The 13,032-nt window shown below is 43.4% G+C and overlaps 1 protein-coding gene across 1 annotated transcript in view; it reads right to left on the minus strand.

Moving 5' to 3' along the window:
* The window catches only part of magixa (MAGI family member, X-linked a), a 147,556-nt gene that overhangs the window by 54,253 nt on the left and 80,271 nt on the right, over positions 1-13,032 (minus strand). Inside the window, exons 7-12 of the mRNA XM_055932723.1 lie at positions 12,411-12,481; positions 10,616-10,783; positions 6,542-7,094; positions 5,540-6,041; positions 2,331-2,394; positions 1-192 (exon numbers count right to left, since the gene is read on the minus strand). The exon at positions 1-192 is cut by the window's left edge and continues 288 nt beyond it. Of these exons, the coding sequence (XP_055788698.1) occupies positions 1-192; positions 2,331-2,394; positions 5,540-6,041; positions 6,542-7,094; positions 10,616-10,783; positions 12,411-12,481 (1,550 nt within the window). The remainder of the gene's footprint in view (positions 193-2,330; positions 2,395-5,539; positions 6,042-6,541; positions 7,095-10,615; positions 10,784-12,410; positions 12,482-13,032) is intronic.

Consider the following 13,032-nt stretch of genomic DNA (forward strand, 5'->3'; position numbering starts at 1 on the left):
GGAGTTCAGTGGAGGGTGAGGCTGGGGCGAGGCCACTGTGGCTGGGGGGGAGGTGCAGGGGCACCAAGGCATCTGAGGTGGAGGTGGAAGGCAAGTCGGATGGGCAGGGGAGGCCGTGAGAGGGGGAAGAGGGGCCAAGCGGAGAGGGGAAGGGTTTGTAGAGGTTAGGGGAGACAGGAGAGAGGAAGGTCCCTGGAGAGAGAGAGAGAGAGACAAAGAGAGAGAGAGGGAGAGAGAGAGAGAGAGAGAGAGAGAGAGAGAGAGAGAGAGAGAGAGAGAGAGAGAGAGAGAGAGAGAGAGAGAGAGAGAGAGAGAGACAAAGAGAGGAGAGAGGGAGAGAGAGAGAGAGAGGGAGAGAGAGAGAGAGAGAGAGAAGAGAGAGAGAGAGAGAGAGAGAGAGACAAAGAGAGAGAGAGAGAGAGGGAGACAGAGAGAGAGAGAGAGAGAGAGAGAGAGAGAGAGAGAGAGAGAGAGAGAGAGAGAGAGAGAGAGAGAGAGAGAGAGAGAGAGACAAAGAGACAAAGAGACAAAGAGAGAGCGCGAGAGAAGAGAAAATACTTTAGCCATAACAATAATGATTTACCATTTCCAACAGCAACATTATAGATTCAGAAAGTTTTATTGTCCCAACATTAGGCAATAGGCATTATGCCTCGTGTTGTTTTCATTCATACAAACGTTCCACTGTTTTGTGACAGGAGAAGTGATCATAACAACAGCTGATCAATAATAAGACAACAGTTCATCTACTCACCACATGACCCAACACAGAGACAGCAGTTCATCTATTCACCACATGACCCAACACAGAGACAGCAGTTCATCTACTCACCACATGACCCAACACAGAGACAGCAGTTCATCTATTCACCACATGACCCAACACAGAGACAGCAGTTCATCTACTCACCACATGACCCCAACACAGAGACAGCAGTTCATCTACTCACCACATGACCCAACACAGAGACAGCAGTTCATCTACTCACCACATGACCCCAACACAGAGACAGCAGTTCATCTATTCACCACATGACCCAACACAGAGACAGCAGTTCATCTATTCACCACATGACCCAACACAGAGACAGCAGTTCATCTATTCACCACATGACCCCAACACAGAGACAACTGAAACTCTGAGGTGAATCCATCCTGGACTTCGGACACAATAACCTGGTCTGAAAGCTAGAGTGGTTTCTGCTTCGATGGGAGGATCCTAAACACTACTCCTCTTGTTCCCCAAGTACTGAAGTTACATTACAAGTATTTAAACCTAAAGTACTGACATTACATTAAGAGTATTTAAACCTAAAGTACTGAAGTCACATTACGAGTATTTAAACCTAAAGTACTGAAGTCACATTACGAGTATTTAAACATAAAGTACTGAAGTTACATTACGAGTATTTAAACCTAAAGTACTGAAGTTACATTACGAGTATTTAAACATAAAGTACTGAAGTCACATTACGAGTATTTAAACCTAAAGTACTGACGTTACATTAAGAGTATTTAAACCTAAAGTACTGAAGTTACATTACGAGTATTTAAACCTAAAGTACTGAAGTTACATTACGAGTATTTAAACATAAAGTATTGAAGTTACATTACGAGTATTTAAACCTAAAGTACTGAAGTTACATTACGAGTATTTAAACCTAAAGTACTGAAGTTACATTAAGAGTATTTAAACCTAAAGTACTGAAGTTACATTACGAGTATTTAAACCTAAAGTACTGAAGTTACATTACGAGTATTTAAACCTAAAGTACTGAAGTTACATTACGAGTATTTAAACCTAAAGTACTGAAGTTACATTAAGAGTATTTAAACCTAAAGTACTGAAGTTACATTACGAGTATTTAAACCTAAAGTACTGAAGTTACATTACGAGTATTTAAACCTAAAGTACTGAAGTTACATTACGAGTATTTAAACCTAAAGTACTGAAGTTACATTACGAGTATTTAAACATAAAGTACTGAAGTTACATTACGAGTATTTAAACCTAAAGTACTGAAGTTACTTGTTACATTAAGAGTATTTAAAAAGGAAGAAAATCTGGATGAGGGTACTGCACCAAGGCTATCAACAGCAGTAGTATTACTAGTATATATACAGTAGGCAAATATAGTGTACTTGTGGTAGTAGTAGTAATAGTAGTGTATTTGTGGTAGTAGTAGTAGTAGTATTAGTATTACTAGTATTTATATTGGTAAATACAGTGTATTTGTGGTAGTAGTAGTAATATTAGTATTACTAGTATTTATATTGGTAAATAGTGTATTTGTGGTCGTAATAGTATTAATACAGGCTAATGGTCTTACCTCCTCTGTAAACCAACAGCATTACTTCTCCCTGCTTGATGTGCTCCTGAAGGACCCTCTGCACCTTCAATGTGCAGCAGAGTTCAATGTTAAAACAGGTCAACATTATTATACAGGTCAACATTAAAATAGGTCAAAATATTGGTTCATTTACATCTCACACTAAAGGGACACCTTCTTCACATGAAGGTGTTCTAACATCTAGTAAACCTTACAGCTCTTCTGTCTTCCTGTCATCTAGTAAACCTTACAGCTCTTCTGTCTTCCTGTCATCTAGTAAACCTTACAGCCCTTCTGTCTTCCTGTCATCTAGTAAACCTTACAGCTCTTCTGTCTTCCTGTCATCTAGTAAACCTTACAGCTCTTCTGTCTTCCTGTCATCTAGTAAACCTTACAGCTCTTCTGTCTTCCTGTCATCTAGTAAACCTTACAGCTCTTCTGTCTTCCTGTCATCTAGTAAACCTTACAGCTCTTCTGTCTTCCTGTCATCTAGTAAACCTTACAGCTCTTCTGTCTTCCTGTCATCTAGTAAACCTTACAGCTCTTCTGTCTTCCTGTCATCTAGTAAACCTTACAGCTCTTCTGTCTTCCTGTCATCTAGTAAACCTTACAGCTCTTCTGTCTTCCTGTCATCTAGTAAACCTTACAGCTCTTCTGTCTTCCTGTCATCTAGTAAACCTTACAGCTCTTCTGTCTTCCTGTCATCTAGTAAACCTTACAGCCCTTCTGTCTTCCTGTCATCTAGTAAACCTTACAGCTCTTCTGTCTTCCTGTCATCTAGTAAACCTTACAGCTCTTCTGTCTTCCTGTCATCTAGTAAACCTTACAGCCCTTCTGTCTTCCTGTCATCTAGTAAACCTTACAGCCCTTCTGTCTTCCTGTCATCTAGTAAACATTACAGCTCTTCTGTCATCTAGTAAACCTTACAGCTCTTCTGTCGTCCTGTCATCTAGTAAACCTTACAGCTCTTCTGTCGTCCTGTCATCTAGTAAACCTTACAGCTCTTCTGTCGTCCTGTCATCTAGTAAACCTTACAGCTCTTCTGTCTTCCTGTCATCTAGTAAACCTTACAGCTCTTCTGTCTTCCTGTCATCTAGTAAACCTTACAGCTCTTCTGTCTTCCTGTCATCTAGTAAACATTACAGCTCTTCTGTCTTCCTGTCATCTAGTAAACCTTACAGCTCTTCTGTCGTCCTGTCATCTAGTAAACCTTACAGCTCTTCTGTCTTCCTGTCATCTAGTAAACCTTACAGCTCTTCTGTCTTCCTGTCATCTAGTAAACCTTACAGCTCTTCTGTCTTCCTGTCATCTAGTAAACATTACAGCTCTTCTGTCGTCCTGTCATCTAGGAAACCGTACAGCTCTTCTGTCATCTAGTAAACCTTACAGCTCTTCTGTCGTCCTGTCATCTAGTAAACCTTACAGCTCTTCTGTCTTCCTGTCATCTAGTAAACCTTACAGCTCTTCTGTCTTCCTGTCATCTAGTAAACCTTACAGCTCTTCTGTCTTCCTGTCATCTAGTAAACCTTACAGCTCTTCTGTCTTCCTGTCATCTAGTAAACATTACAGCTCTTCTGTCTTCCTGTCATCTAGTAAACCTTACAGCTCTTCTGTCTTCCTGTCATCTAGTAAACATTACAGCTCTTCTGTCATCCTGTCATCTAGTAAACATTACAGCTCTTCTGTCTTCCTGTCATCTAGTAAACATTACAGCTCTTCTGTCGTCCTGTCATCTAGTAAACCTTACAGCTCTTCTGTCTTCCTGTCATCTAGTAAACCTTACAGCTCTTCTGTCTTCCTGTCATCTAGTAAACCTTACAGCTCTTCTGTCTTCCTGTCATCTAGTAAACCTTACAGCTCTTCTGTCTTCCTGTCATCTAGTAAACATTACAGCTCTTCTGTCTTCCTGTCATCTAGTAAACATTACAGCTCTTCTGTCTTCCTGTCATCTAGTAAACCTTACAGCTCTTCTGTCTTCCTGTCATCTAGTAAACATTACAGCTCTTCTGTCTTCCTGTCATCTAGTAAACCTTACAGCTCTTCTGTCTTCCTGTCATCTAGTAAACATTACAGCTCTTCTGTCTTCCTGTCATCTAGTAAACCTTACAGCTCTTCTGTCTTCCTGTCATCTAGTAAACCTTACAGCTCTTCTGTCTTCCTGTCATCTAGTAAACCTTACAGCTCTTCTGTCTTCCTGTCATCTAGTAAACCTTACAGCTCTTCTGTCATCTAGTAAACCTTACAGCTCTTCTGTCATCTAGTAAACCTTACAGCTCTTCTGTCATCTAGTAAACCTTACAGCCCTTCTGTCATCTAGTAAACCTTACAGCCCTTCTGTCATCTAGTAAACCTTACAGCCCTTCTGTCATCTAGTAAACCTTACAGCCCTTCTGTCATCTAGTAAACCTTACAGCTCTTCTGTCTTCCTGTCATCTAGTAAACCTTACAGCTCTTCTGTCTTCCTGTCATCTAGTAAACCTTACAGCTCTTCTGTCATCTAGTAAACCTTACAGCTCTTCTGTCATCTAGTAAACCTTACAGCCCTTCTGTCATCTAGTAAACCTTACAGCTCTTCTGTCATCTAGTAAACCTTACAGCCATTCTGTCATCTAGTAAACCTTACAGCTCTTCTGTCATCTAGTAAACCTTACAGCTCTTCTGTCATCTAGTAAACCTTACAGCCCTTCTGTCATCTAGTAAACCTTACAGCTCTTCTGTCATCTAGTAAACCTTACAGCTCTTCTGTCATCTAGTAAACCGTACAGCTCTTCTGTCATCTAGTAAACCTTACAGCCCTTCTGTCATCTAGTAAACCTTACAGCTCTTCTGTCATCTAGTAAACCTTACAGCCCTTCTGTCATCTAGTAAACCTTACAGCTCTTCTGTCTTCCTGTCATCTAGTAAACCTTACAGCTCTTCTGTCATCTAGTAAACCTTACAGCCCTTCTGTCATCTAGTAAACCTTACAGCTCTTCTGTCATCTAGTAAACCTTACAGCTCTTCTGTCATCTAGTAAACCTTACAGCCCTTCTGTCTTTCTCTGTCATTCCAAATGTCACTAAGATTACTCAATGTTGTCAGAATAAACTTACTCCAGAGATTGATGATTACTATTGAGGGTTGCTGAAATAAATGACAATCAACCTCATAACCAAACCAAATGACGGTCTGTAAAAGTAGAGCTGTCTCCGAAGCCAGTCCTACTGTACCTGAGCGAAGCTGAGACTCTGCACGTCAGCTCCGTCGATCTTCACTATAGCATCCCCCGGCTGCAGGGAGGAGCACTGCCTTCTGTCCCACACCCTCTTCACCAGGGCCAGCTGCCCCCCCTTCCCCCCCGCCGTCACACTGAACCCCATCCCACCCCCCTCACTCCTCCCGAGGGCCACAGGGAGCAGCTCCCCTCCTCCAGACCCACCAGGTACACCCTCGCTGGTCGGGCTGTGGCCCCCACGGGGGTGGGCGCTGGCGGGGCAGCCGCTGAAGCCGCAAGGGGGGACCTCCATAGGCGGGCTGGCCATGAGGGACGTCTGGGGCACGGGAGGCCGCTGGCAGGGTGCACCGGGAGTGGTGGCGGTGCCCACCTCCGGCTGGAACAGGGGCAGCTTGGAGAGGGAGATGGGCAGGGTGGAGGTGGAGAGGTCACTCTGATGGTGGACCATGGAGGAAGAGGAGGGGAGGGAGTTACCACTGTAGCGCATCACAGACCATCTGAGAGGGAAGAGGAAGAGGAGGAAGAGAGGCGTTAGAGGATATTCTGTACCCGACTGATACACACAGAGGAAATTAAGAACTGTGAACTGACCATCTGATCTGATTGGCTGTTGCACTTCATGTTCACTTTCTGTTCGAACCATAGGCAGCACTTTTCTCTCAAATCATCAAATCAATTCAAATGTATTTATAAAGCCCTTCTTACATCAGCTGATATCTCAAAGTGCTGTACAGAAACACAGCCTGAAACCCCAAACAGCAAGCAATGCAGGTGTAGAAGCACGGTGGCTAGGAAAATCTCCCTAGAAAGGCCCAGAACCTAGGAAGAAACCTAGAGAGGAACCAGGCTATGAGGGGTGGCCAGTCCTCTTCTGGCTGTGCCGGGTGGAGATTATAACAGAACATGGCCAAGATCATTAGCTGTGAACTCAGTCCATCTTGGCAATTGGTTAGTTAGAGTTAGTTAGCTGGTTAGTTAGTTATTTAGGGTTAGTTACCTTTGTGTCCATCCACCCAAGGCCTCTGAGTCACTCTGGCTGGTGGACGCGGATGTTGATTCAGGAGGGGGAGGAGGGGGGATGCCCCTACTGTGAGAGGAGGAGGGGGCACAGGCTGAGCTGGCAGAAGAGCCCGGGACACCGTTAGACAGCGGGTAGGAGGGTGTCGCGTTTCCATTAGCGTCCAGCCCCGATCCCGAGTGTCCCGCCCCTCTCAGATAGTTGCCGTTGTGATGGGATAGGGTCCGATTAAGGTTAGCCAGGCCGGGGGGGTGGGTGTGTGGGGGCTCAGCAGGGCTGAGACAGGAAGGGGGCTGGTTAGTGGCTGTGGAGGGAGGGGTGGCTGCAGAGCTGAGGGGTTCCAGAGGAGAAGAGGAGGCGGAGGGGGTCAGGGGTTGTTTGGGACAGCCGTCTGGGTTGTAGAGCATGGGATAGCCTCTCCGTAACACAACGTCCACACTGTGACCCATGGGGACAGACTTCAACATCTCTACCACCTCTTTATGAGACAGACCCAGGACACAGCTGTCATTGATGTAGACAAGGATATCAGCTGCAGGAGAGAGAGAGAGAGAGAGAGAGAGAGAGAGAGAGAGAGAGAGAGAGAGAGAGAGAGAGAGAGAGAGAGAGAGAGAGACAGAGAGACAGAGAGACAGAGAGACAGACAGAGAGAGACAGAGAGAGAGAGACAGAGAGAGAGAAACAGAGAGAGAGAAACAGAGAGAGAGAAACAGGCTTGTTCAACTCCCTTCAATGTTCAACTCCCTTCAATGTTCAACTCCCTTCAATGTTCAACTCCCTTCAATGTTCAACTCCCTTCAATGTTCAACTCCCTTCAATGTTCAACTCCTTTCAATGATCAACTCCTTTCAATGTTCAACTCCATTCAATGTTCAACTCCCTTCAATGTTCAACTCCCTTCAACTCCCTTCAATGTTCAACTCCTTTCAATGTTCAACTCCCTTCAATATTCAACTCTTCAACTCCCTTCAACTCCCTTCAATGTTCAACTCCCTTCAATGTTCAACTCCCTTCAATGTTCAACTCCCTTCAATGTTCAACTCCTTTCAATGTTCAACTCCCTTCAACTCCCTTCAATGTTCAACTCCTTTCAATGTTCAACTCCCTTCAATGTTCAACTCTTCAACTCCCTTCAACTCCCTTCAATGTTCAACTCCCTTCAATGTTCAAATCCCTTCAATGTTCAACTCCCTTAAATGTTCAACTCCCTTAAATGTTCAACTCCCTTCAATGTTCAACTCCCTTCAATGTTCAACTCCCTTCAATGTTCAACTCCTTTCAATGTTCAACTCCTTTCAATGTTCAACTCCATTCAATGTTCAACTCCCTTCAATGGTCAACTCCCTTCAACTCCCTTCAATGTTCAACTCCTTTCAATGTTCAACTCCCTTCAATATTCAACTCTTCAACTCCGTTCAACTCCCTTCAATGTTCAACTCCTTTCAATGTTCAACTCCCTTCAATGTTCAACTCCCTTCAATGTTCAACTCCTTTCAATGTTCAACTCCCTTCAACTCCCTTCAATGTTCAACTCCTTTCAATGTGCAACTCCCTTCAATGTTCAACTCCCTTCAATGTTCAACTCTTCAACTCCCTTCAACTCCCTTCAATGTTCAACTCCCTTCAATGTTCAACTCCCTTCAATGTTCAACTCCCTTCAATGTTCAACTCCCTTCAATGTTCAACTCCCTTCAATGTTCAACTCCCTTCAATGTTCAACTACTTTCAATGTTCAACTCCCTTCAATGTTCAACTCTTCAACTCCCTTCAACTCCCTTCAATGTTCAACTCCCTTCAATGTTCAACTCCCTTAAATGTTCAACTCCCTTCAATGTTCAACTCCCTTCAATGTTCAACTCCCTTAAATGTTCAACTCCCTTAAATGTTCAACTCCCTTCAACTCCCTTCAATGTTCAACTCCCTTCAACTCCCTTCAATGTTCAACTCCTTTCAATGTTCAACTCCCTTCAACCCTTCAACTCCCTTCAATCCTTCAACTCCCTTCAATGTTCAACTCCCTTCAATGTTCAACTCCCTTCAATGTTCAACTCCCTTCAACCCTTCAACTCCCTTCAATGTTCAACTCCCTTCAATGTTCAACTCCCTTCAACTCCCTTCAATGTTCAACTCCCTTCAACTCCCTTCAAATCTTCAACTCCCTTCAACTCCCTTCAATGTTCAACTCCCTTCAATGTTCAACTCCCTTCAACTCCCTTCAATGTTCAACTACTTTCAATGTTCAACTCCCTTCAATGTTCAACTCTTCAACTCCCTTCAACTCCCTTCAATGTTCAACTCCCTTCAATGTTCAACTCCCTTCAATGTTCAACTCCCTTCAACTCCCTTCAATGTTCAGCTCCCTTCAACTCCCTTCAATGTTCAACTCCCTTCAATGTTCAACTCCCTTCAATGTTCAACTCCCTTCAATGTTCAACTCCCTTCAATGTTCAACTCCCTTCAATGTTCAACTCCCTTCAACTCCCTTCAAATCTTCAACTCCCTTCAACTCCCTTCAATGTTCAACTCCTTTCAATGTTCATCTCCCTTCAACTCCCTTCAATGTTCAACTCTTCAACTCCCTTCAACTCCCTTCAATGTTCAACTCCCTTCAATGTTCAACTCCCTTCAATGTTCAACTCCCTTCAATGTTCAACTCCCTTCAATGTTCAACTCCCTTCAACTCCCTTCAATGTTCAGCTACTTTCAATGTTCAACTCCCTTCAACTCCCTTCAATGTTCAACTCTTCAACTCCCTTCAACTCCCTTCAATGTTCAACTCCCTTCAATGTTCAACTCCCTTCAATGTTCAACTCCCTTCAATGTTCAACTCCCTTCAATGTTCAACTCCCTTCAACTCCCTTCAATGTTCAACTCTTCAACTCCCTTCAACTCCCTTCAATGTTCAACTCCCTCCAACTCCCTTCAATGTTCAACTCCTTTCAATGTTCAACTCCCTTCAACCCTTCAACTCCCTTCAATGTTCAACTCCCTTCAATGTTCAACTCCCTTCAACCCTTCAACTCCCTTCAACTCCCTTCAATATTCAACTCCCTTCAACTCCCTTCAATGTTCAACTCCCTTCAAATCTTCAACTCCCTTCAACTCCCTTCAATCTTAAACTCCCTTCAATCTTCAACTCCCTTCAACTCCCTTCAATGTTCAACTCCCTTCAACTCCCTTCAATGTTCAACTCCCTTCAACTCTCTTGCTCCGTCTCTCAGTCTCACCAGTACAGGACTTCAGAAATAACAACAACTCAATAACCACTGGTATGTATGTCTAGCTTGAGGTTATGCTACCTGTGTAGAGTGTACCTGTGTTAATCATACCTGTGTTAATCATACCTGTGTTGAGAGTACCTGTGTTAATCATACCTGTGTTAATTCTACCTGTGTTAATCCTACCCGTGTTAAGTGTACCTGTGTTAATCTTACCTGTGTTAATCCTACCAGTGTTAATTTTACCTGTGTTAATCCTACCTGTGTTAATCCTACCTGTGTTAGTCCTACCCATTTGATTACTACCTGTGTTTAGTGTACCTGTGTTAATCCTACCTGTGTTAATCCTACCTGTGTTAATCCTACCCGTGTTAATCCTACCCGTGTTAATCCTACCCGTGTTAAGTGTTCCTGTGTTAATCCCACCTGTGTGTGTTGAGAGTACCTGTGTTAATCCTACCCGTGTTAATCCTACCCGTGTTAATCCTACCCGTGTTAATCCTACCCGTGTTAATCCTACCCGTGTTAAGTGTTCCTGTGTTAATCCCACCTGTGTTAATCCCACCTGTGTTAATCCTACATTTGTTAATCCTACCTGTTCTGAATGTACCTGTGTTAATCCTACCTGTGGTAATCCTACCTGTGTTGAGAGTACCTGTGTTAATCCTACCTGTGTTAATCCTACCTGTGTTAATCCTACCTGTGTTAGTCCTACCTGTGTTAGTCCTACCTGTGTTAGTCCTACCTGTGTTAGTCCTACCTGTGTTAGTCCTACCTGTGTTAGTCCTACCTGTGTTAGTCCTACCTGTGTTAGTCCTACCCGTGTTAATCCTACCTGTGTTGAGAGCGGGTGGTCCTCCTGGTGTAATGCTGTAGACCTGGAGAAACTCTCTCTGCCTGCTTCCTCCCACGATGTTGAAGCCGAACCCCTGCAGCCCTTTAGACAGACGGGTGTGGATGGAGTAACCCTTCAGCTCCGCCGGCTGGTCCGTGAACGCAGGTACTGGCAGGGGACAGGGACACAGACCATTAGTTTCCTGTTGTGATGACCCTACCTCCGTCTAGTATTTATTTAACCTTGATTTCCCCAGGGCTAGTCTCATTAAAGTCAAATCAGTCCTGGTTTCTCCAGACGTCTCTCAGATTGCACAGGCCAGGCCACTTCTCGCTATATCTACGATAGACTGTCCACGTGTATTCACATATATCTACGATAGACTGTCCACGTGTATTGACATATATCTATGATAGACTGTCCACGTGTATTCACATGTATCTATGATAGACTGTCCACGTGTATTCACATATATCTACGATAGACTGTCCACGTGTATTCACATATATCTACGATAGACTGTCCACGTGTATTCACATATATCTACGATAGACTGTCCACGTGTATTCACATATATCTACGATAGACTGTCCACGTGTATTCACATATATCTACGATAGACTGTCCACGTGTATTCACATATATCTACGATAGACTGTCCACGTGTATTCACATATATCTATGATAGACTGTCCACGTGTATTCACATATATCTATGATAGACTGTCCACGTGTATTCACATATATCTACGATAGACTGTCCACGTGTATTCACATATATCTATGATAGACTGTCCACGTGTATTCACATATATCTACGATAGACTGTCCACGTGTATTCACATATATCTACGATAGACTGTCCACGTGTATTCACATATATCTACGATAGACTGTCCACGTGTATTCACATATATCTACGATAGACTGTCCACGTGTATTCACATATATCTACGATAGACTGTCCACGTGTATTCACATATATCTACGATAGACTGTCCACGTGTATTCACATATATCTACAATAGACTGTCCACGTGTATTCACATATATCTACGATAGACTGTCCACGTGTATTCACATATATCTATGATAGACTGTCCATGTGTATTCATATAACAGACAAGACAGAGCTACCATACAGCGGCTGTCTCTGAACAGGTTTAACAACTGATTCTCTGGCGCCCTCTGCAGTTCAATGATGAAGTATGTAGTCTTATGACTAACAGACACATTTTTGTAATTCATTACATTTTGACATGGCAACAGAATATTTTAACGCTTTTTCCTTCCTATAAATGTTTATTTGCATCTATTATTAAAGTGATCTCCCTCCTCCTCTAATATCATGAGCAGACAATATGAAAATATGTCTCTAATTTCACGACTCCATTTCAGTAGAACTGAATGCTGACTCAGTGCTCGACAACACTGGACAAAACATGAAAGAGACAAAGTGAGATGAGAGATAGTATGGGGGATGAGGAGGAGGGAGAGGAAGAGAGGGGATGGGGAGTCTGGGTAGGAAAGGGAGATATAGAGGTAGAGAGAGGGGGTAAGAAGGAGAGGAAGAGAGGGGATGGGGAGTCTGGGTAGGAAAGGGAGATATAGGGGTAGAGAGAGGGGGTAAGAAGGAGAGGAAGAGAGGGGATGGGGAGTAGGGTAGGAAAGGGAGATATAGAGGTAGAGAGAGAGAGAGAGTAAATTATATTTCTAATAATGTCAAGAGATGAATTTGAGAGCTGTCAGGGGAGATAGACAGAGAAACAAAGGAGGATAAGGTAGGTAGACTCACAGTCTGTCTCGCTGAGGATCTCCCTGCTCTGAGCTCTGGGGTCCAGCCAGCTGGTTGTCTTAGAGATGTGACTGAGGGGAGGAAGAGATCACCCCCTCCACCATCATCATCATCATCACCACCAACCCAATCATCATAAGCTCTACACTCTCCAACCACCCTATGTAGTAAAACTCTCCTCTCTATGTAGTAAAACTCTCCTCTCTATGTAGTAAAACTCTCCTCTCTCTATGTAGTAAAACTCTCCTCTCTATGTAGTAAAACTCTCCTCTCTATGTAGTAAAACTCTCCTCTCTATGTAGTAAAACTCTCCTCTCTATGTAGTAAAACTCTCCTCTCTATGTAGTAAAACTCTCCTCTCTCTATGTAGTAAAACTCTCCTCTCTATGTAGTAAAACTCTCCTCTCTATGTAGTAAAACTCTCCTCTCTATGTAGTAAGCATCTCCTCTCTCTCCTCTCTCTCTCCTCTCTCTCCTCTCTCTCTTCTCTCTCTTCTCTCTCTTCTCTCTCCTCTCTCTCCTCTCTCTCTCCTCTCTCTCCTCTCTCTCCTCTCTCTCCTCTCTCTCCTCTCTCTCTACTGTCTCTACTCACTCTATGTAGTAAGCCTCTCCTCTCTCCTCT

The sequence above is a fragment of the Salvelinus fontinalis genome, chromosome 8, assembly GCF_029448725.1.
Source record: "Salvelinus fontinalis isolate EN_2023a chromosome 8, ASM2944872v1, whole genome shotgun sequence".
NCBI lineage: Eukaryota > Metazoa > Chordata > Actinopteri > Salmoniformes > Salmonidae > Salvelinus > Salvelinus fontinalis.